The sequence below is a fragment of the Parastagonospora nodorum genome, assembly GCF_000146915.1.
Source record: "Parastagonospora nodorum SN15 chromosome Unknown scaffold_19, whole genome shotgun sequence".
Lineage (NCBI taxonomy): Eukaryota > Fungi > Ascomycota > Dothideomycetes > Pleosporales > Phaeosphaeriaceae > Parastagonospora > Parastagonospora nodorum.
Window position 1 is genome coordinate 689,318 of NW_001884567.1, and position 17,111 is coordinate 706,428.

General features: G+C 55.0%; 11 protein-coding genes across 11 annotated transcripts; 6 read left to right on the forward strand and 5 right to left on the reverse strand.

The window, feature by feature from the left end:
• Positions 1-26: 26 nt before the first annotated feature.
• Positions 27-1,799, forward strand: SNOG_11587 (hypothetical protein; the record flags this gene model as incomplete). The annotated part of the gene is made up of 3 exons (XM_001801775.1): positions 27-452; positions 481-664; positions 721-1,799. The coding sequence occupies 3 exons, from the start codon at positions 27-29 to the stop codon at positions 1,797-1,799; spliced, it is 1,689 nt and encodes a 562-aa protein (XP_001801827.1).
• Positions 1,800-2,426: 627 nt separating this feature from the next.
• SNOG_11588 (hypothetical protein) lies at positions 2,427-2,742 on the forward strand (the record flags this gene model as incomplete). The annotated part of the gene is made up of 2 exons (XM_001801776.1): positions 2,427-2,617; positions 2,715-2,742. 2 exons carry the CDS (start codon positions 2,427-2,429, stop codon positions 2,740-2,742), a joined length of 219 nt encoding a protein of 72 aa, XP_001801828.1.
• Positions 2,743-3,959: 1,217 nt separating this feature from the next.
• SNOG_11589 (hypothetical protein) lies at positions 3,960-5,394 on the forward strand (the record flags this gene model as incomplete). The annotated part of the gene is made up of 2 exons (XM_001801777.1): positions 3,960-4,223; positions 4,522-5,394. 2 exons carry the CDS (start codon positions 3,960-3,962, stop codon positions 5,392-5,394), a joined length of 1,137 nt encoding a protein of 378 aa, XP_001801829.1.
• A 77-nt stretch (positions 5,395-5,471) lies between these two features.
• SNOG_11590 (hypothetical protein) lies at positions 5,472-5,883 on the forward strand (the record flags this gene model as incomplete). Its single annotated transcript, XM_001801778.1, has 2 exons — positions 5,472-5,581; positions 5,643-5,883. The coding sequence occupies 2 exons, from the start codon at positions 5,472-5,474 to the stop codon at positions 5,881-5,883; spliced, it is 351 nt and encodes a 116-aa protein (XP_001801830.1).
• Positions 5,884-5,885: 2 nt separating this feature from the next.
• SNOG_11591 (hypothetical protein) lies at positions 5,886-6,326 on the reverse strand (the record flags this gene model as incomplete). The annotated part of the gene is made up of 2 exons (XM_001801779.1): positions 5,886-6,275; positions 6,300-6,326. The coding sequence occupies 2 exons, from the start codon at positions 6,324-6,326 to the stop codon at positions 5,886-5,888; spliced, it is 417 nt and encodes a 138-aa protein (XP_001801831.1).
• A 1,350-nt stretch (positions 6,327-7,676) lies between these two features.
• On the reverse strand, positions 7,677-8,162 carry SNOG_11592 (hypothetical protein; the record flags this gene model as incomplete). The annotated part of the gene is made up of 1 exon (XM_001801780.1): positions 7,677-8,162. One exon carries the CDS (start codon positions 8,160-8,162, stop codon positions 7,677-7,679), a length of 486 nt encoding a protein of 161 aa, XP_001801832.1.
• A 1,337-nt stretch (positions 8,163-9,499) lies between these two features.
• On the forward strand, positions 9,500-10,337 carry SNOG_11593 (hypothetical protein; the record flags this gene model as incomplete). The annotated part of the gene is made up of 3 exons (XM_001801781.1): positions 9,500-9,627; positions 9,672-9,857; positions 10,148-10,337. The coding sequence occupies 3 exons, from the start codon at positions 9,500-9,502 to the stop codon at positions 10,335-10,337; spliced, it is 504 nt and encodes a 167-aa protein (XP_001801833.1).
• Positions 10,188-10,388, reverse strand: SNOG_11594 (hypothetical protein; the record flags this gene model as incomplete). Its single annotated transcript, XM_001801782.1, has 2 exons — positions 10,188-10,296; positions 10,375-10,388. 2 exons carry the CDS (start codon positions 10,386-10,388, stop codon positions 10,188-10,190), a joined length of 123 nt encoding a protein of 40 aa, XP_001801834.1.
• A 933-nt stretch (positions 10,389-11,321) lies between these two features.
• SNOG_11595 (hypothetical protein) lies at positions 11,322-11,652 on the reverse strand (the record flags this gene model as incomplete). The annotated part of the gene is made up of 2 exons (XM_001801783.1): positions 11,322-11,362; positions 11,526-11,652. The coding sequence occupies 2 exons, from the start codon at positions 11,650-11,652 to the stop codon at positions 11,322-11,324; spliced, it is 168 nt and encodes a 55-aa protein (XP_001801835.1).
• Positions 11,653-12,325: 673 nt separating this feature from the next.
• SNOG_11596 (hypothetical protein) lies at positions 12,326-14,440 on the reverse strand. Its single transcript, XM_001801784.1, has 4 exons — positions 14,383-14,440; positions 13,626-14,293; positions 12,916-13,501; positions 12,326-12,718 (listed from the first exon to the last, which is right to left on the reverse strand). The coding sequence occupies exons 1-4, from the start codon at positions 14,433-14,435 to the stop codon at positions 12,580-12,582; spliced, it is 1,446 nt and encodes a 481-aa protein (XP_001801836.1). The 5' UTR covers positions 14,436-14,440; the 3' UTR covers positions 12,326-12,579.
• An 882-nt stretch (positions 14,441-15,322) lies between these two features.
• On the forward strand, positions 15,323-16,895 carry SNOG_11597 (hypothetical protein; the record flags this gene model as incomplete). The annotated part of the gene is given in 3 exon segments (XM_001801785.1): positions 15,323-15,679; positions 15,699-15,764; positions 15,840-16,895. The coding sequence occupies 3 exon segments, from the start codon at positions 15,323-15,325 to the stop codon at positions 16,893-16,895; spliced, it is 1,479 nt and encodes a 492-aa protein (XP_001801837.1).
• Between the last annotated feature and the right edge of the window lie 216 nt (positions 16,896-17,111).

The window sequence follows — 17,111 nt, forward strand, 5'->3', positions numbered from 1 at the left end:
ACCCCGCGACGGCGAAGTCTGCCAGTATGAGCGGCCATGGCGATCCCCGACTGCTCTACACAATTGGCGGCATCAAGGCCTACCACATCCAGCAGGGCGAAGAGTCCTCGCTCACACCCTCGGGCCCGCAGACGCTGTCGCTGTTGATGGTCCCCACCAACTCACCATTCGCAGACCTCAGCAACACGCGCGGCCAGAACGAGGCGCCCGAAGAGGACTTCTACCTGCACCTCAATCTGCCCCCAGAGCTCGACCTGCCTCTCCCCGCCACGACCCAGATCTACCACCAGCCGCCGCGGAGCTACCTCATTCCGCGATGGGACTTGGGCCCAGAGAGCGGCGCCTTCACGAGGATAGAGTTCCCCTCGCTTGGCAAGGGTCCAGACTCGGTGACGCAGGAAGACATTGACACTTTTGATGACCATCTTGGCGCAATGCACAGCCTTCCTCGAGCGCGCCCAGGCACCGCAACACGACAAGAGCAAAGGCGGCTTGAAGTCGTACAACCCCCAGGACTACGCGCCGGGCGAGGCCTATGCGGGCTCGAGCAAGGTCAAGCATGGCGAGGTGGTGCTGGTCGACGAGGAGAACGGCAGCGTGGTGGGCGAGCTGGCCGAGGGTGCACAGATTATCGAGGACCCCAGGTTGCAGCAAGGCTCCAAGAGTAAGTATTGCCTGTCCAGTCAATTTTTGCGCGTCCGGTCACTCATACTAACGCAGGATCAGACCCCGTCGAGATTGTTGTCTCTGCCGACGGTAAGAGAATCAACATCCGACCGCTCGAAGACGACTACCTCGACATGGCCCGCCATCCCGCATACAAAGACTCTGGTCTCGTACAGAACTCAGCAGCAGCCTCGCGGCTCATCGTCACCGGCTCCAGCTATATCAGCAACATGATGGTCAAGGGTGCCGAGAACTTCATGGCCAAGACTAGGCCAAACGATCAGCCCATGGTCTTCCAGCCTGCGACCCACGAGCGCGTCCGCAAGATCAACACACTCACAACTGGCGTGGCTGGCTACTCTGCAAAGACTGTCGGTCAGCTCACAAAGTACGCGCAGAACGCTGCAGCCGGTCTGGCAGGGCACAAGAAGACCCATGCGAAGAGCGTCAACCCAGACGGTACACCAAACGACAAGTACAAACCAGGCCTGCTCAACAAGTCGTTGATCGCGTTCTCGACCATCGCAGACGGTATCTCCTACTCTGGCAAGAACATTCTTACCCATGGAGGTGCAGCAGCCAGTGCAGCTGTCGGACACAAGTACGGCGCCGAGGCAGGCAGCATCACCAGCGATCTTGCAGGCGGTGTGAAGAACGTCGGTCTCGTCTATATCGACGTTACCGGAGTCAGCCGAAGAGCTATCATCAAGTCAGTTGCTAAGGGCATGGTCGTCGGCAAGGTCAAGGATAAGAAGGGCAACGAGCAAACTGTCATGGTAGGTGGAGGCGATGGAGGCGCCGTGGATCCGACGGACCTCAACCCGAAGCTCGGTGCAAAGCAACGCAAACTATGCCCCGAGTGCTGCAGGTACTGCACCTGGTGGAGAGGTCGCTTTTGGCAACGTAGCGCCGCCCACCTATCGCACTGGTGTCGGAAGAGTCGCTCGAGGGTCAACCGGCCTACTACCCTACGGAGAAGAGATAGACCGAGCATGTCGATGACGAGGTACGAGGTTACGATACTATACCGCTTGCATGATATGGGGAATATTGAAGCAGATCCACACATGATTTTTATAGCCACTGTGGTCTTTCCTTTTGCATACCATGACTGCGTTTCCAATGACAGGTAGCTAGGTTCTTCCGGAAACAATGACCAAATGAAGAACTGTTCACAGGTGTTATTATTTTGTTACATCCAGTGGATGTAACCATCCGGCGGCCCTTCTTGCTTGCCAAGCGGCGGCTGTATCCTCAGTTTTGAGTTGCTCAAGCCTTGCTGGCGCATGTACCCGCATGCATGTCGCTCATCACCGCCCCTTGACACTGTCCATCATGTTATACCGCACTGTATAGAACCCACTTGCATACCCGACGCTTGCCGTGATAGCAACACCCACCTATACCCATGATCACCAACACCCCCCCTTGTCCCAGTAAACCTCCGGCCGTTGGGAGGTGAAACGGTGCGCCGAACCCCCAAGGCATTGCGTAGCGTAGGCCCGAGCAGGGGGGGGGGGGGGGGAGGGGTTCGCATCGTATGTTTACAGGCGTAACTTGCCCTTTGATATTGACATACGCAGACATATCGATATCAGATGAACTGATATGATGCACGTAGGTAATAGCTCGGGTCGAGCCGATCGCTTACAACCATTTCCCGAGTCGTCACGTCACATCGCGGCGACGAGGTGGACGAGTTATGCCGGCCGGTATATTGGGCCAAGCGCTGCAGTCAGTGCCAATGCGAGCGCTTCGAGATGTCCCGAACGAAAGAAGTGTTCTCGACGCGAGGCGGTATCCGGAATACGAACACATTCCCCGATGCAAGATCGTCCAACATGCTCGGGGAGGAGTTGGAAGTCGTCGCACCCCTGGCCCCCGTGAGTGCTGCGGATAACGGGGCCGCATCCGCTGGCGCGCGTGTTTTGCAGGCACGGCGGTTTGGGCGGTGAGTTGATGGGGGTGCGATGTGCTGGGAGTAGGGCGATATCGGAAGGGTGTTGGAATTAATGGTATAGGGAGCAGGTTACCTAGGGATTGTGTAGTGTAGATCGTTGGGCATGCTTCGCGTAGTAAGCGAATCTGCAACTATAGCTTCAGGACATATCACTTCGGAAACCCTTGGTAGCGATCGCTGCTGTGTCACCCGGCTTTTTTCGATCTTGCAGTCCCTAAACCCCTGGTTCCCTGTCCTGTCAAAGTGTCAACAGCTGACGTGTGGAGATCACGACATGCTGTAACGGCGCATGCACGTACGGAGGTACGCAGTGGACCCGCGGCTTTCGCCACGGAAAGTTCCCTCATCCTTCAGGTGGGTACGATATCCACACGTTCGCTCTTTTCGCTGTCAGTGATCAGTCAGCTTCGACTCTGTTTCAGGTCGTGGGCGTGTGCGGAGAGATTCCCTTTTCATGCAGGTGCGGCGGAGCTTGTGGGACTTTTTACACTGATTTGTGGGCTCTTGCTTGATGCGGATGTAGGAGGGGCTTAAGAGAAAGATCTACGCACTGCTGTGTAGTCAGCTATCAGTCAGCGTACACGGGGATGGAGAGCACGGGGCACTTACTTGAGGTGACTTGCGGTGAAGGACCTCGAGTATCACGTGGACGACCTAGGAACTCACGTGAACGCTGTCAACTCTCACGCGTACGCCTTCCCGCGTTCCAGCCTCACAAGATCGCAAGTGAGGCTGTCACCAGATCGCCATGTACGTAGTCGTGTGGAGCATTGTGTGGGGATAAACCCGGAGAAGCCACAAGTGAGGCGGAGAACAGCAGGTTTACGGTGTGCATGCCCGCGAGTACAAGAGACCAGCCGCCATCTGCAGTGCTTGAAGTTTCAAACTTTGTTCAAAACGTCCCTCCTCTTACAGACAGATCCAACTCGAAACAGAACCGATAAAGTATGTTGTTCCTTCTGGGGACGCTTTCCGTGGTCCTCATTGCAGGGTTGAAGCTCACGGCCGTCGGGCTGGCGTTCAAGTGGTTGGCAAGATATTGAATCGGACTTTCGGGAGAAATGTCGCAGAGTGAGGCGTGGCATGGGGAAATCAGCTCGCTTGCATCGAGAACCTGTACAATCCATCCCGAGCGACATCAGATGTAAGCGTAGGGAAAGCTGTCATTGCGCAAACTGCCCCGCTGTATTGCGCAATACCCGAACCCAAACCCCGCATCGACAGCTTGAAAACCGATATCAAACAACAACGACTGCCGATAAACGTGTTGGTGCCCAAACTTGCCTTCGCCAGGCAGCAACCTCTTCGAAAAGATTAGTGAGCATCGCATGCAATGGCGGAAACTCAAACCTTCGATACGATACCCATCCTCCCGCTCTCCCATGCTCTAGATCCGGCGACCAAGCCAAAGTTCCTTGAAGACTTGCGACATGCACTGTTGAACGTGGGGTTCTTGTATCTATCTGAAACGGGCCTGCCGGATCAGTTGATCAAGGATGTCATCAGAGAATGTCAGGGCTTCTTCAAGGAATTGCCGCAGGATGAGAAGGAGCGGATTGAAATGAAGAACGAGAAGAGCTTTCTTGGCTGGAGTCGGGTGAGTGACCATTTTCAAACCATTATGATCGCGGATGGAGCCATGTTTGTGAGTGAGAATGTAAAGGCGCAATGTAATCGATCTATGGCTATGCTGAAAAGAAGAAACATCATGGGTGGTCTATCGCTAAGCTGGAGAAGGACAAGATTGCTGGACGATGCAGATATAACGTGAAAATGCAGCCGGGTATACCCCAATGTACGAAAACAATCATGTTGCCTGCGCCTGCCACCATGACTTCCTCCTTGCTTATCCATCCTATTTCATCATGGATCAGTGAGCTGACCACAACCTCAAGCTCGACAACGAGACGACAGCGCTGAATCCCGACCATCGCGAACAACTGGATCTATCGACACCCCACCCTGTGCCAGGACCAGAGGCACCTCTCTACCACAACCTCTTAGCACCAAATCAATGGCCATCGCCACAATACCTCCCGGACTTTCGACCTGTATACGAAGACTATATGCGACGCATGGCGCACATCTCGACTTTGTTCACCTCTTTGATCGCTGAAGCAATTGGGCTTCAACCCAATGCATTCGACAAGTTCTTTGACTCAGATCAACAACACAAGCTGAAGATTGTTCAGTACCCTGAAGTAGACGTGGCTGATCTGCCATCGAATGCAAGTATCATGGACCGCAAGAAGTGGGAGATCAAGCGCCAAGGTGTCGGGCCACACAAGGACAGCATGCTCACCAGCTACCTTCTGCAAGCAAGCAACCAGAAGGGGCTTCAAGCGCAGAATGCCAAGGGTGAATGGATAGACTGCAAGCCCATTGATGGCACGCTCGTCGTAGCGATCGGGCAAGGCATGGAGGCTTTAACCGACGGGGTGTGCGCGTCCACAACACATCGCGTACTGAGTCCGCGCAAAGGCGAAGGAGCCCGATTCTCAATCCCATTTTTTCAAGGCGTCAGCTACGACGCGCAATTTGAAGCAATGGACGTGCCTGCCGATGTGCTAAGGCTGCGAGATCAGGCCCGCAAGGCCCGCAAGGACGATGTCGAGTTTACATTCGTCAAAGGGCGGTGGGGACATCTCGGCGAAGCTACGCTGATGAACCGCGTCAAGAGCCATCCCGATGTTGGCGAGCGCTGGTATCCAGAGTTGCTGAAGCAGATACAGGCTCAGCAAGCTGCGGCCGTAGCAGCAGCGACCTAGTAGAATAGTGTGTAACAGCTTAGCAATGGAATCGTAATATACCAAATTTTAGCCTGCCCAACGGCTTTGTCTTCCACATGGCCAATGCCGCGTCGCCAAAGTGCTCGGCTCGGTTGCATCAGCGATTCGCTCCCGGCTACAGAGCCCGCATCACGATTGCGAGTGGGCCAACGACGATGATGATGCGGTGAGCAGGGAAACGCCCACCGAATGCGGCAGGATTACTAGTTTTGATGTTGGGCTGGCAGTCAAGCCGGTTCAGCTTCCGCAAGCGATTGGCCACCTAGCCACGAAATGCCAGGAACCATGTTCTCGGAAGAGGCGGGACGAGCGCACGCGCACACGCAATGCACGCACTCTTCTTCCAAGAAGAGGATTTTCTGCTGGCCTCGGCTTTTCGGCGGTCGGATTCTGCGAATTGCGCGCTTGCTTGTTGCCGCTGTGGCAGTTCGGTCAATTTTCTCCTCATCCTCGTCCGGTGTACCATGAATTCATATGTAGTTGTATCCGTATCCACTTTTTGGCAGCAACGAGGATCTTGGTTTGGGAGAACTGTTTAGTCGTGTGATTTGACATCGCGTTGTTTCAGCACCTGCTAAGGCGCTTCCGAGCCATGTGCTGAAATTGAGCTCGTGCTCACGCTTGCAATCGTAGCCAACGGGTCGGCAAATATGGGCACGATCTCGGGCGGTTTGGAAAGAGATTTGGATGAGGCCCGTATAGGGTCGGAGCCGCACCCTTGTTACATTCAGTTTAGCTTGCCTCGTGGAAGATGACGGATCCACAGAATATTCCATGACCGAGCCTGCAATGCTTCGATTTGGCCCTTCTTCTGAGCAACGGTCGGTCTCGGGTACGAATTGGCTTTGCGCAGCGCATTGCTGGCGTCCAAGACATTGTTCTACTCGGCATGTACTAGATGGGCATGCCATGGTGGGGCTGCGCAAGGCTGTTTCATTTCCGCTCATGCAATCGTGGGGTCAATGGGAAACGTTCGAGGAACAGAGGCTCGGAGGTGTGAGAAATTCAAATATCCATTATCGTTTTAAGCGTTGAGTCGTCGTGTGTATGAGGGCAAGTATAGCGTCAAAACAATCTCTCCATCGGATGTAGATGCATCCAAGCGATCGTGGGGCCGCCCTGCTGCTGAATCCCCTGGGTATCCTAGTCTTCCAAACTCCACCACCGTGGCCCCGACGCCGCATCTGAGATCCGTGGTGTCGCCGATATCGACCCTGCAGACATCCAAGCGTCAGGCGGCTCGGACTTCTTTCTCAAGTAACGTTGGTAGCGTCATGTATGCAATTGGTGCTGTCTCTGCGCCATCATCCCTGCGGGTTGGGGGTTGATTGCAACGTGTCGAGCGGGTGCAAATGCTGCATTTCAATGCTCCACCTTCATGTTTGGCTGCATGTGATACACCATGTGTTGTCCCTGTTCACTCATCATTTGATTTTGAGGGTGCGGCGCATGCGCCATCATGGACATGTCTCCAGGGTGGCTGACTTGAGGGGCGTAGCCCTGATGTGGGGCATTCGAGTAGGATGCATAAGGCGTTGACGTATGCTGTTGCGCTTGAGGATGAGAGGACTGTCCAGACATGGCTTGGTGATTCATGGGCGCACTCATGTGTCGCTGATAATCGGAAGGGTGAGGTGATGAGTGAGAGGTCGGCGTGCCGTATCCAGACATAGCCATCGGTTGTGAAGTGACTAGCGGCGGGTTTTCCAAAGGATAGGACATGGCTCGTGTGTTACCCTCCATACCATACGGGCTGGGGTACGACATGCCAGAAGATTCGACTGGATGGATGGAAGGGTCTTGCACTGGCATCGAGACAGGATGATGCTGTGGGTGAGCAGAGGGATGAGGACTCCATCTCACGGACTCTTGGTGTGGCGCTTGCACCTCACCCATACTTGGTTGCTCGCCGTGTGGTGAATGATGAGGGTAGGAATGCTGCTGCTGCTGCTGCTGCTGCGTCTGCCAGTGCCCAGGTTGCGAAATGGGAGTAGACATTTCAGGAACTGAATGTACGCTACGGGCAGTTCCTGTGGAGGATCTGCGGGCGTGACTGAGCATTTGCACTCGATCGCTTGGTGATGGTGCACCTATGAGGGTTGTCGTCAGCTTCTGAGTAACCCAATATTATTCTTTGTTTTCTCGATAAGCATCGCTTCCCGTTTCGCTTGGAGGAAGCGGGTGGCGGACGTTCCAGCTGCTGCACGTCGTCCAAAGTGGAAGCGGGAGGCGCGCATATGGAACGCAACACGGTGCTGGTTTTACCAAAACTGTCGCCTGCACCTGAAAGGGTGTGACTCCGGGGCAAAAGAACTTTGCCGCAAGGTGAAAACAGTTGATCTGTGCTGTACGACAAAAGAGAGTTGGTACATACCTGTGCCGTGTTCGGGGACTGCTAACGCTGATACTGCATGTCCTAACCGTGCGCGGAGGACTGCATTTTCCTGTTCCAACTCCTCGTTCCTCCGCATGAGGTCCATCATCCTCGATGAAGAGCCCGTCTCTAGCTGGGCAGTAAGGTCGCGTACTTGGCGTTCAAGAGTGTCAATGTGGTCCTTGGTCCTCTGGCGGATGGCTCGCTGTGCTTCTCGATCATTTGCTCGTTTCCGCTCCAGCTGGGCTGCTGTGAGTGTGGTGACGCTCCGTGTGCCGGCTCGCGATGGGCGCTTCTTGGAGCCGGGAGTGGTCCTCGCCTCGGAGCCGGAGGAGTGACCCTCGTAAGGTGGTGACTTCTTGAGAGTGTCCATGTGAGGCGAATGGTAGCTTGAGGTAGACATGTAGTCGCTCCGATAGGCGATGGGGTCTCGGTAGTGGAGTACTGAAGTCATGGAGGATCCGCGAGGGGCGGTGAGGGTACTGGCGTTGTCCAAGTTGCTATGTCAGCGGGGCTCAAAACACGGGTCCCAAGCGTCTGGCAATATCAAGTGTCTGGAGGAGGATGACGAGGCTCAAAGTCCCTGAAGATCAGAATGTTGGTAGGGATTAATGTAGGTATATGTGCGGCTGGGAGCACAGATGTCTTGACGAGCGGGTGAAAGCGCAGGTAGGGGCAAGTGAAAACAGCGGAGATTAGAAGAGATAATGGTGTAAAGCGGGAAAGGGAAGCAAAGCGGTGGACTTGCGAAGAGGTACGTGCAATGCAAGACATGGCTGGCAGCGACCTATAACCTGCTATCATGCCTGAGGAGTAGCGTCTTTGGCAGCCCATGCCTCGACCCTGGGCTAGTGGCATCCTGATCCTGGATTCTGAAGTAGCCACATGCACACGTGGGTACTGGGGATATCGTTTCATGTTAGCTCCCCCAGTGGGCACCATGCGGCTTAGTGCAAGAGCATGGTGCTGGGCTAGCTCGCCTGTGGTAGTCGGGTGGGAAACATTTGCTGCGGAAAAAATGATGGGCTGCCAACGGCGGTGGCAGACGCGTGGCGGAGCCTCACCCTGCATCTGGATAGCTGCCAGTCTGTTCTGGAAAAGCACTACAGGCTCTAGCTTAGGAGGCCAGTCCCCACCAGCGCACTGCAAGCGGCGGATGGCAGGTGGCCTGCACAACACCACTCTCGGCCCACCTTACCTCGAGGGCGTGGACGGCAGGCGGTGAAATGCTGCAGATGCACACCGGACGAGAGGTGCAGCTCCCGTCGACCGCCAGGAGCGGCCAAAGGTGATACCTGGGTAGCTGCACCTCGAGTCGACGTCGACGGCCCAGCAAAGGACATGCGAAAGTGCGGCCCGTAGCGGGCCTGAGGGAGGGATGCTGAGCAACGACAACGACGTCGGACGCTCGTTCGGATGGGCGTGACGTTTGAGGAGTGTATGGCGGCGCAGAATGCATGTGAAGCGACACCGGGATCCCTCCGGTCCAGCACGTCCAGCACGTCCAGCACCAGTCTTCGAGCCCTGGAGCCCTGGAGAGGCCCCACAAGCGCCAAGAGGTCAGCACGTGGGCTCCCTGTCCGTCGTGCAGGGGCCCAGAGTCAATGCGTCTGCAATTCACTCCCTGGCCACTCGCATCCGAGCAGCTTCCACCGCGTCTCCTGGCTTCCCAGGGCCTGTTGTCGCCCAAGCCTAGACTAGACGTCGATCATGCCGTCGTCTGGTCTGGGATGCTGGACGCTCGAAGCTGGAAATATCGTTCCTTCTGGCGAGGTCGGCGAGCCTGCTGCAGAGGTAATGCCAAAAGGGTTGCTCCGGCCGGCCTGCTACGGGAGCCTGTGTGTCCGACTGACTTTCCAGAGCCCGGCTCGCAGTAACGCAGAGCTGGCCAGGTTGCCCTGCTGGCCGGCCAGGCAATGCCGCGTGACAATGGTTCTCTACAGAGATCTGCGGCTGGGAACTCTAACAACGGTGGAGTGTTTCAACGCGCGCGCCGCCCATGCATGCTCGCTGCACCTGCGCTGCCGCATACTGTGTACAACCATTTGCTTTGGTGGAGACGCAACAGGTACGTGGAGCCATGATACAGCCGTGCCGTCATTCGCACGCTTGCTGCGCCCGTTTGCTCTCCATGGCATGGCCAAATGAGCAAATGAGCAAATGGGCAAATGAGCTGGGGCATGGGCCACGAGTCCGTGATGCGCTCCTTCAGGCCGCATAATGGTCCAATTCAGCATTGTGGCGCCCGTCGAGTGCGGCGTTTTGAACATGCTTTGGCCGTGTTCGCCGTCGCCGCCGGATCATGATGGATGCTCCCAGGAGAACATGCAACATCGAACGACGCTCGACGTCTGCCAGTGTCAAGTGGTGCCCAGTCAATTGCGATGCGCAGGCGTCGCTACTGCATGGAGGCGATCTGCCCCAGGCTGCAACCGCAAATCTCCTCCCACTGAACAAAGCGAAATTGAGTCTTCTTCACCGCTTCCGAACCAGTGCCCTTGGCGAGGCTACGCAGTTAGCGGACGAAGCCAAGATCAATATTTGCTAGTGGCGCCCTGTTTCGAACTCCTGGTCGCTTCGCTGACGTCTCTCCAGCCATTGCGCGCCTATCTTGGCGCCTACATTGGATGAGAGCATTTATCGTCAGGTACTGGCAAAGAAAAGGTAAAGGTCGGCAGCGCTAGGTTGAGGGCCCGCTGCCGCGCGCCGCAATGAGCTGCGCATGCATGAAAGGGAGGGTTTTCCAATCAAGCACGCAGCATGGGTGCCTACTCGAAGATATTGGTCCCGAGGATTGATATGGAGGCTGCGACGCGAAGAAGCAAAGAACCGCCGCGGCTTGACCGAAGGCAATCAACTGCTCAGTGGGGTTAGCAGCAACGTTATTTGACGTGCGGGAAGAAGCATCGCGATATACCTGAGACCACTATAGCTGTATGTCGTCGAAACAGGACGACGCACTCCGACGTCGTCGCTACATTTTCGGTCAACAGTGCCGACGGACTCGCATTTGCACTTTACAGTCCTTGCGGAGCGGAGGTGCAAGATTCCCTTCTAGCGCCGCTGCGTGCAAACTCTATTAAGTTCCTACACACATGCGGCATGCGGTCCTGCCTGGCTCGCTAATCTGAGAAGAGGCAAGCTTCCACACCACACCACACCACACCATACCACACCACACCAGAGGACGTCGCTTCATCCGCCAGACTTTACTATGGCCAATAGTCGCCGCCTCCCCCGGCGTCCGCTGCACAGGGCCTCCTCAACGCTTATCGTATTTTGCTACTTCATCGCTGAGGCCGAACCACTGCCATCTCCAAGCACGTGCATTGAAACTCTCCAAGCGCAGCCCCATGCGCGCGATCCCCAGATGTCCACGGGCGCACATCAGCGCTCCCAATCCTGATTCCTCGCGCATGTCCGCCCTGGCCATCACATCACACTTCCGTACAGCCGCGCGAGCCCCACGTTCAGGCAGATCAAGCTGTTGTGTAACCAGAACCCGCACGGCAAGCCTCGTTTCCTGCGTCTCCTAGACCGGCTCGCCTGCCTCAGCTCGTGCGAAACCCACGGCTGCATGCAAGCAGACTTTCCCAGGGTCTCCTCCGGTGTGCATGGGTTCCATGTCCGCACCGGCGCAAGTCTAACGTCCGTTCGCGATTGCGCAAGACGTCGAATTCTAATTTAGTGCATCGCTCAGACCAGTTGCACCTTTTCAGCCCGAACCGATGCACACCATCCACGACGGCTCCATGGATGATGCGCTCGGCCATCTTTGCCTCCGCAGCCAGCGTCTTCGAGAACACTGGAATATCTGGTAGCGAGCCCCACGACTCATAAGACGCCACAGGCACCCGAGCCATGGTGGAAAACTCTGGACCGCTTTCCCCTACTCCCGATAATGTCCTGTCAACCCAAAACTCTGCCAGTTGGGCTTCAAAAAAAGTCGCCTAATGTCCTGGTAGCGCTACGAATGTCGGCCACGAGGTCGTAGCCTGAAACGCATTGTACAATTTAGAGTTTGCGGGAGCCGCCAGCTCAGTCCCATCCACTGAACACGTTGAAATGACGCGACATCTGTTGAACCATCATGGCGACATGTCCGTCTTGTGCTTCGTCGCCTCTTCCATCATGTTTCTAGCCCTGAGCTAGAAGCCCTGTCATCGGCAAAGTAAGGGTTTCCGTAGGTCCAGTGCCTGAGCGACACAGTTTCATCATTCGGACACGAGCTTCGGCATCAGCCGTGAGCGCATCAGGTTCGTAACACACGGCCTGCGTTGCCATGTGGCTACCGGTGCAAATTTCTCTTTCAGATATGCGGCACGCCGCATGGCGCAGAGTTGAGGTCCGCGTAGTCGCTCACAAGCAGATGCGGCTGTTGGACTCGAACCAGGCGGGCAGAGGCCGACATCTCGGGACAGCTCCCGATCTAATCAAGTAACTTTCAGGTCCGTCCTCTCCACTCAGACGATCGACACCGAGGGGGAGGCCTTGGGTGTCAATGCACGTTCACTTCAGCCATGAGGCGTTCTCGCGTACTTTCTCGGATTCATTGCAGCGACATCTCTACGATACAACCCACTAAGAGCGCGGCACATGCTCCGAGTCTATCGAGATCAGACTCGTCGTTCACACATGCTTACTCGCCGCCCAAAGGCCTGACAAGCGCGCAGACCCACTACAGATACGAACGCTAGAATGCTACTAGAACACCGCAGTGAGCCATCGCTACACCTCATCTCCGTGTTTTGGAATCGGCACACGCCGGCAGCTGCAAGTGGTCATTACCTCTACTCCTTTTTGATGTACTTTTCGAAGATTTTCGAAATCTCGTAGGCGCTCTTCTTCGGGTATCGCTTCTGACCGCCTTTGTAATCGACATAGGTCACGCCGAACCGTGTTGTGTAGCCTTCAGCCCACTCAAAGTTACTGCATATTGTCAGCTGTATGTCCTCCGAGAAATTGTGTTTGGGGCTAAGATGGAACGGCAGAGCACCCTCAAGCTAAAACGACTGACGCCATAGATGTGGTGCAGGAACAGTCGCGCTTGGCCTCAGCCACCCGAGGACATTATAATGCACCAGAAGCCATGATTTGGCATGGGAAAGGAAATGACCTTGACGTACTCCATAAGACTCCATGCCGAATAGCCCCGAACGTCGACGCCGTCATGTGTATGGGCATCAGCCAATGCACCCACATACCCCCTGAAATACTCGCAGCGGAACTCGTCGTCCAGGAGTTGTTCGAGTGGGAGCTCGTTCTCTCCCTTTAGACTAGTTCCGTTCTCCGTGACGTAGAAGGTTGGACCACCGTAGCGATCACTAAGCCACTTGATCAGCTTCCTGAATCCAAGAGGCATTGGCCGCAACCAGAAGGATTCTGTCTCTGGGCCAATCCATTCTCCCTGTTTGTTCTGATGCAGCGTCTCCAGGTTGCCGAGGTGGTCGTCAAGCTCTGGCTCGGTCTCCTTGTGCCTGACATAGTGTGCGCAATAATGGTTCATGCCATAAAAGTCATTGCTACCCTTGACCAAGGCTGACTCTTCGGCAGTGAACTCTGGCAACCGGTCCCCGAGCTGTTTTCGCATTGAGTCTGGATATTTGCCGAAGTACACTGGGTCCCCGAACCAGCAAATGGCAAACTCAAGCTTGCGGTCGCACGCTTCGCGATCTTGAGGATCTTCGGCGTCCCATGGCTCAGTCCAGTCTCCTAATCAATATCAGCATCGGTCCGCTTGCTCGCATCCGAGGTCAATTTTGGGTTGCCCCTGCATAGCCTGAGGCAGGATACGCAACGTTTCACAGGGGGCGATTAACATGTGGAGTTCGCTTACCATTCAGTGTAATCCCAATCTGGCCTCCATCCTTAGCTTTGAAGTCTTCACGATATGCCTTGACCGCCGCTCCGTGGGCAATCAAAAGCGCGTGCCCCACTGCCCATGGCTCTCTGCTACTGTCGCCTTCGGCGCTCTTGCTCCTGTCGCTGCAACGACCGGGGGCGAACAATCCAGTGCCGTATCCGAGTATGGAACTGCACCACGGCTCATTGAAGGTGATCCAGTATTTCACTTTTGAGCCGAATGCCTTGAAACACACCCTGGAGTAGTACTCGAAGTCCTTGACAAACTCATCCTTATTAAGCATGCCCATATATCGCTTGTGTAAATTGTCGGGCAAATCCCAATGGAACAGTGTGATCATCGGCTCGATGCCTGCCTCGCGAAGGTCGTCCACGAACTTGACGTAGTGCTGAAGACCTTTCTCGTTGACTGGGTCATTGCGGCCACCAAGTGGAATAATGCGGGACCCACGAGAGGGAGAAAACGGTACGATTTTGCGCCCAACTTCTTCAAAAAGATCAATGTCCTCGGCCGTGCGGTGGTAGGAGTCGCACGCCACCTCTCCTGACTCTCCTCCAGCAATCTTTCCCGGAATGCGGCAGAAACTGTCCCAGATGGAGTCCGCGCGACCATCTTCATGCGGAGCACCTTCTATTTGGTAACTAAAACCTCACGCTCAGTACAGGACGGTGGAGATCACCACGGGATATGCCATGGTGGGGCATCTGGTGAAAGACGGTGAGTGACGGACCTTGCTGTTGCGAAACCCCATAGGAAATCTTTGGGAAGATATGATTGTGACATGATAGATTGATCTTTGTCACAGAGTGACAGGCTGACGACAGTAATCTGAGGATGCGGCGTGCAGCAGCGGGCGTCTATTCTTCATATACCCGGTTTGCTATGCAGGCTGCGGGGAGCGTCCCGCCATAACCGTCTCTACGCGTCGACAAGACTTTAACAGACGCGCAGTAAGCTACGTGAGGCAATTTCGGTGGCTCTTTGGCTCACACGCAGACCCAGACATGCTGGTGCCGTCGTACTAGTCTCCTAAGTGGCTCATTTGACGTCAACCCCGCTCACATGCCCAGTAACCTCACGATATACACTGATCGCACATGACGATACTGTGTCTTTGCTTCTGTTCTGCCTGCCAGGATTCACGATGATCAAGGCGGTCAGTGGAACCTCGGCCCGTCGATTCAGCCTACCCTTTATCCTACAACGGCGTGGCGCAGAGCCCATTCGGCGGTGTTGGTCATCGGCCAGTTTCAAGTGGGATGAGATGGCGGGGTACGACCAGGCAAGTCGAGGCGAGCTCTCCCAATTCGACTTTACTCTACATTCTAGGAAAAGTCGCGAGGACGAACCTACTGCTCTATATTCACGTGTGTCGGAAACTGGTATGAACAGCATACCGTCACAGGCGGAATTACTGCTTTGAGCTGGCTGGCGATGGTGGGGCAGCAGCATGGAGAAGCTGACAAGATCCGCCAAACCTCATCAAGCTAGGCTTCCGCAGTGACGCTATCACTTTCACTGTGAGACTTCAATCCTGTGTCGGAACCATCAAATACCATGGAAACTTTTGCGGACGATCTTGAATATATAATGAGTTGGGTGTTTGGAGTAACAACGGTATTCTCGAGGTGAAAGCCAGACATTCACTTCGCCCGTCAATATCTACCACGATGCTTTCCGCACTTCGAACCATCCGATGTTCCACCAGACGCGCCGGACCACAGCTTCGTACGGCAGCAACTCAGGCCCAGAGGCGCGCTGGCGACATATCTGATGCTTTCGCATCTCTATCCGGGCAGAAATTCAAGCCTCTCACAGCTGAATATGCCGACCTCAAGGGTCGCCTGATCAAGGGCTATGAGAGCGAAGTACGAGAGTCTTGGGAGCGCTTGTTGGAGCATCTGCGGGAGGAGATCCCGCTTATTGTCGAACTGGGCTCCAAGGTCATCCCAGAGATCAACTTCAAAGATTTAGATAATGCACCAGAGACTTTCAGCAAAGAGTTGAGGAAGAGAGGCGTCGCTGTGGTCAGGAATGTGGTGTCAGAACAAGAGGCTTTACAGTGGAAAGAAGATCTACGAGAGTATATTCGGCAAAACCCCCAGACCAAAGGTGAGTACCTGCATCTATACATTTTTTATATAGTGATTGACTATCCGAAAAGCTTTCCCTGCGGATAACCCACAGGTTTTCGAACTGTACTGGTCGAACGTCCAGCTTCTGGCTCGTGGCAATCCACATCTTCTAAAGACGCATCGTTTCCTCATGTCTTACTGGCACAGCTTGAACCCAAATATACCGTTATCGATGCAGCATCCGATCAGCTATGCCGACCGCTTGCGCATGCGTCTTCCCGGTGACGCGAAGTTTGCATTGGGCCCGCACGTTGATGGAGGTAGTGTTGAGCGTTGGAGCGAGGAAGGATATGGCCTTGGCAAAGTATATGATTCTGTATGGAAAGGAAGGTGGGAGGATTTCGACCCGTGGGAGGCCGGCTGCCGCTTACCTGTGGTGCCAGACCTTCATCAGGGCGTCGGGGCATGCACCGCATTTCGCATGTTCCAAGGCTGGCTATCGCTCAGCAACACAAAACCGTTCGAAGGCACTCTGCTCGTCAATCCACTTCTCGCCAAGGCAACTGCATACTACCTCCTCCGGCCTTTCTTCTCTCCTAAGCGCGGTGTCGAGCCTGGCGCACAAACAGCCTCGGAGGCCATCACGAACTCAGACGACTTCCTTGCCTCGGACAACTGGGAAATGGACTCTACGCAATCACCCTGGGTTCATGGCGCCACACCAGGTCACGGTCAGGAGCTCTCACATCTCCTGCACCCTCATCTGAATCTCCAGAAGTCCATGATCCACGTGCCAGAAGTGCGACCTGGCGATTACGTGGCCTGGCACTGCGACACTATCCATGCCGTAGACAAGACGCATGCTGGGAAGTCAGACTCTAGCGTCTTGTACATTCCAGCGTGTCCAATGACCGAGGACAATGCGAACTATCTTGTTCATCAACGCGAGAATTTTGTCGCTGGCACTCCTAGTCCCGACTTCGGAGGAGGGATTGGAGAGAGCGAACATATTGGCCGTATCAAGGCTGAGGAGCTATCGCAGCTTGTTGGTGAGGAAGGATGTAGAGCAATGGGGCTGATGGAGTGGGACAGTGGCGCTCCGAATTTGACTCCTGGTCAGAAGGTAATACTGGATCGGGCGAACAAGATTCTGGGCTTCTATGATTGAGTTTCAAAGTACCATTGCCCTTCTCTTACTTCTATTTTCAGACCCAAGCTTTCGCTGCAGCCATAAATCAACTTCAACACAAATGAGCCTATCGCGCTTTTGTAGACCGCTTTCATTGTATAGTCATCAATATCTAATACTAGCGTCAATGTTTCAATTTTCAATTTTCACGTGAACTTCAATGATCGCGTTTGCGCGAGTGCGGCCTGGCGCTCT

Coding starts and splice junctions, on each gene's coding strand:
- SNOG_11596 (XM_001801784.1), bottom strand. CDS start 14,435: ATGTCACAATCATATCTTCCCAAAGATTTCCTATGGGGTTTCGCAACA. Junction 14,294..14,382: donor TGGGGTTTCGCAACAGCAAG/GTCCGTCACTCA, acceptor GTGAGGTTTTAG/TTACCAAATAGAAGGTGCTC. Junction 12,719..12,915: donor TCGGCATGGAGTCTTATGGA/GTACGTCAAGGT, acceptor GACAATATGCAG/TAACTTTGAGTGGGCTGAAG.